The sequence below is a fragment of the Pteropus vampyrus genome, unplaced genomic scaffold (assembly GCF_000151845.1).
Source record: "Pteropus vampyrus isolate Shadow unplaced genomic scaffold, Pvam_2.0 Scaffold2, whole genome shotgun sequence".
Classification (NCBI taxonomy): Eukaryota; Metazoa; Chordata; class Mammalia; order Chiroptera; family Pteropodidae; genus Pteropus; species Pteropus vampyrus.
Window position 1 is genome coordinate 19,901,762 of NW_011888783.1, and position 4,631 is coordinate 19,906,392.

Sequence of the window (4,631 nt, forward strand, 5' to 3'; positions counted from 1 at the left end):
CCTAGAAAACAGAAATTACCTTTTCTTTATTTAGTAGAGAAAAGATTGCCTTGCATAGTGCCTTGTGGTGGGTAATTCAATATATATTTGTTGATTGACCAAGTGAATAAATGTACTTTCTTACTTTGGTCTATCATCTCAGTTATTCAGAGGTTAGTGTCAGTAAAATCAAGGAAACAGTTTTAATTCTCATATTGCCCAATAGCTTTACATAGAAAAACCCTTTTCATAACCCAGGGAGTCTCAAAATTAAGTAATTCTGCAAACTTGTGAGCAGCGGTCCCCAACCTTTTTGGCACCAAGGACGGGTGCTCCTATGAGAATCTAATGCCTTATGATCTGAGGTGGAGCTGAGGCGGTGATGCTAGCGCTGGGGAGCGGCTGCAAATACAGATGAAGCTTTGCTAACTCGCCCACCGCTCACTTTCTGCTGTGTGGCTGTGGCCTGTGGCCTAACAGGCCACACACTGGAACCAGGGGTTGAGGACACCTGTCATAGAGCATATGCTGCACCAAAGTATAAGGGGAAAATATTTTTTGACAGCATACTGTCCTGTGTGCTTTTCTCATTTCTACCACCCACAGAGCTAGAGTTTGGGAAACAAACAAACAAAACCATAGTCTGATCATAACTTTGACACTATTCCTGATAGACACCACCTCCAAAGGTCAATTGCAATATAATTTATTTCCAAATGTCCTGGGACTGTTGTCTCTTAAACAAAGCAAATGTCCTATATAACACTGGTTACAGAATATAAACTTTCCTCATTGCTGGAAATCTGAAACTCAATGTCTTGGTTGTCATCTCTGTTGGCAGATGATAGATGGGCATGACAGCAAAAAGGTAAATGTCGAGTTTCTCCGCTCGAACATTGGGATTGTTTCCCAGGAGCCAGTGCTGTTTGCCTGTAGCATAATGGACAATATCAAGTACGGGGACAACACCAAAGAAATTCCCATGGAAAAAGTCATAGAAGCCGCAAAGCAGGCTCAGCTGCATGACTTCGTCATGTCACTCCCCGAGGTGAGCACCAACTCATGGGAGATGGGGATGGGGAGAGGTAGAATCATCAAAGAGTATTATGATTTGGGCTCGAGAAGAAGGTCAAATGCAACACAATTTATTTCCCAATGCCTGGGATTATCTCAGTCTTTTAAGCAAAATAAATGTCCTTCATCAACATATTCCTCACTTTGGAGAAGTATTATATTATCCAATGCAAAGGATGCTGTAGAGCTTGTGATACATAAAGCAGTGATACATTGAGTATCAGCTTAGCATAATGAAAGAAGCCCTGAGATTTGGAGCAGACATCGGTTTGAATCCAAGCTCTGCCATCTATTAGCTGCATAATTTTGGGACAATTACTTATCTTTTCTGAGACTCAGTCATTTGCAAAATGCAAAAAAATAGCATTAAAATGAAAGAATATACATAATAGCCACAAAAAGAAAGCTGCTGCTGTTATTATTGTCATCATTACAATTTCATTACACATCATACGTGGTGGGGTAAGTAGCATCTGCCCTAGTTCATCTCACTTTTCCAGAGTCAAGTTTGAACTTAGCACAATATCAACTCTGAGTTTTTTCATCTACCTAGAGTCTCTTGTAAAAAAAAAAGATTAAGACATGGAAACTGATTCTTAAGAACCAAATATTACATTTAACCCTTTTCATTTCTTTGAAATACCATAGGGAAATAGCTTTTCTTTGTAATTGATTAATTATGTTTATAAATTCTCTGGTGTTTGTCCTGGGCTTTTTTCTTTGTTCTCTTCACAAAAGCTCCTAAGTCTTAGGCTCTTGGTCTTCTTCTAATTTGGGAAACCAAATCCACAAGCATGTGGAAATTACCCTTTGCTGTATCCTAAATGAAAAAGCAAAGCTTGAGTGCCCCCTGGAAGATTCATTTATTCCATAAATCTTTGTTGAGCACGTGCTTATTTTATAGGAGATACTGATTTAGAGTTGGTTTATTGCCTCTTTCTCACATAGACTTACCTATAATACCTTTCACTGAGCACTTTCTCTTCACAAGGACGAAGTAAGTTATTATGAATCTCAGCTTAATTGAACATTTGTCAGGAGGCAAAGGAGGCAGAGAAGACCTTGTTATGGAAGGCAGGTAGACTAGTGGTCAAGGGCAAGGGCTCAAAAATTAGACACACCTGGATTTAGATTTCACCGTCACTGCTTTTTATTTGTTTGTCTCTACACAATTTTCTTACCTGTCTATGCCTAAGTTTTGTAATCTGTAATATAGGGAGAAAATGATTTATGTGAATATTAAATGATAATCTTGCTAGAGTAGTTAGTATAATACCTGATGCACAGCAAATAGTCCATGAATGCTAATTTTTTTTTATGTAGTCATGCCAGGCACCTAGCTAGGAATTTTTTCTTCATAATTTCATCTAAAACTCACAACAAATATGTGAATTGGTTATTAATATCTGCATTTTTTAGACTAGTTTGTACCTTAAAGAAATTTAAATAATTTGTCCATGATCACGGAGCTAGTTAGCAGCAGAGTGGAAATTTGAACCTAGGCTTGTGTTTTACAATGGCGCCTCTTCAAAAGGGGACTGGACGAGAACATTTCTCAAAAGATTCTTTCATTCTTAGGATTATTCTGTTTTGGAAAGATCTTCCACGCAGGGTTTGGAAATCAAGGAATCATGAATCAGGGAGGATCTCATATACAGGGAGAAAGAGATAAAAAATACAAACCCAAAAGGAATCCAAAGAAGGAGATGTATAGTTTCCTTGTTTCCCAACACAAAAGGTCACAAGCTGCACATTTTTTTTTATATTTCTAAAGGGATTGACATCTGATATAGAAGGATTCATTCACTATCCCAATTTCAAAACACAACAAATCATTTCAATTCACAGAAGGGCCATTAATGTGGGCTCCAACAGCATAGGAGCAATGGCTGCTTCTTGGTTTTCACACTTAACATACTTTTTGCAGAAATATGATACTAACGTTGGGTCGCAGGGGTCTCAACTCTCTCGAGGAGAGAAACAACGCATTGCTATTGCTCGGGCCATCATTCGTGATCCTAAAATCTTGCTACTTGATGAAGCTACTTCTGCCTTAGACACAGAAAGTGAAAAGGTATGTATTGATTTTCTAAAGTCTTGGATTATTATAAATGAATCTTTTGCTATAATATCTGTCTTTATAAAATGGTACTATTTTTAGTTTTCTGATTCATTAACAGTAGAAATTGCCAACACTTTGTAGAGCCAAAAGATAATAATCTAGAAAAGGTGATTTAAAATAGAATTGCTTCAAATAAAAAAAAAATTTAATTTTAAAATAAAAACTGTTTTTAAGATCCTCTAGGCTTAGTGATTTTTTTTTAAGGGCAAATAATTAGTTTTCTTAAGTAGAGTAAAACAATTCAGATCATCTGTTGGGCATTATATTTTATAGTTCCAAAGTTATGTAGCAGAGCAGGTAGGCAGCATAAAACACTAGGTAAGAGGTGGTATCTGATTTCCAGTTTGCATGAAAGGAAGTGCAATTGAGCAAAACACAATAATGAAATTTACCATTTATTAACTCCTTAAAAACCAGGACTCCATTTTGGAGAAAGTTAAAATATCCTCAATGAAGTACAAAATCAGGAATGACCAATGACTGCTTCCTTACCTTGTTTCCTTGGTTTCACTTTAGCAAACTAGACCATCAAATATTTTAAAATTACATAATGACCTCATGTTTTCGTTTGTTCTTGCTTCACTGAAATTTCTCAGTCTGTGGACTGCAACTCAAACCTTTGATGCATTGCATTCAGCAAATATTTCTCTTATGTTAAGCCTTTGGGTTTAACTCCTGAATATAGCAATGTTACTCAGGTGGTATTAAACCCAGCTCTTGCAGTGGTGGACCAGGGAACAAGCATGTGTGTTTACATCAACTTTTAATCTTTTCTTTGCAGACGGTGCAGGTTGCCTTGGACAAAGCCAGAGAAGGTCGGACCTGCATTATTATTGCCCATCGTTTGTCCACTATCCAGAACTCGAATATCATTGCAGTTGTGTCACAGGGTATAGTGATTGAAAAGGGGACCCATAAAGAACTGATGGCCCAGAAAGGAGCCTACTACAAACTAGTCACCACAGGAGCCCCCGTCAGTTGACCTGACTCAAGAACTTCACACAAAGATGATGCACCCATTACAGCAGTGCCGTGGGTTATTTTTTTTTTTTTCTTTAAGGAGAAATGATGATACTTTACTTTTACACACATTGTCATACATTGGGATCCAAGCTAATTTCTAATGACCTTCAAAAATAATTTAGTTTTAAATGTCTATATAGAAAATGAAAGAAACTAGGTCTAGTGTGTGTGAAAAGCTGATGTCTAGTGGATGCTCAGGCATTGCCCAGTGTTTTCTCTATACAGGAGCCAGTCCCCATTACCACATGGGAGTTAGTGAGAAGTATTCGAGTGAATGAACTCAAGCACAGAGGAGTTTTTTTCTTTTTTTTGAACGCATCATTTGTCAGATCCAAGACAATAAAAGTGGGAAATGTTCATTTTTCCCATTAGGATAGAGCAGTGCCTTCCAATCGAAATGTAATATGGGCCACTAATATGAGCCACATATATA

General features: G+C 37.4%; 1 protein-coding gene across 1 annotated transcript in view; it reads left to right on the forward strand.

Annotated features, from left to right (window-relative positions):
• The window catches only part of ABCB11 (ATP binding cassette subfamily B member 11), a 78,986-nt gene extending 74,704 nt beyond the window's left edge, over window positions 1–4,282 (forward strand). The window contains exons 24-26 of the mRNA XM_011360129.1: window positions 821–1,027; window positions 2,981–3,127; window positions 3,957–4,282. Of these exons, the coding sequence (XP_011358431.1) occupies window positions 821–1,027; window positions 2,981–3,127; window positions 3,957–4,157 (555 nt within the window). The 3' untranslated portion in view covers window positions 4,158–4,282. The remainder of the gene's footprint in view (window positions 1–820; window positions 1,028–2,980; window positions 3,128–3,956) is intronic.
• Window positions 4,283–4,631: the final 349 nt, after the last annotated feature.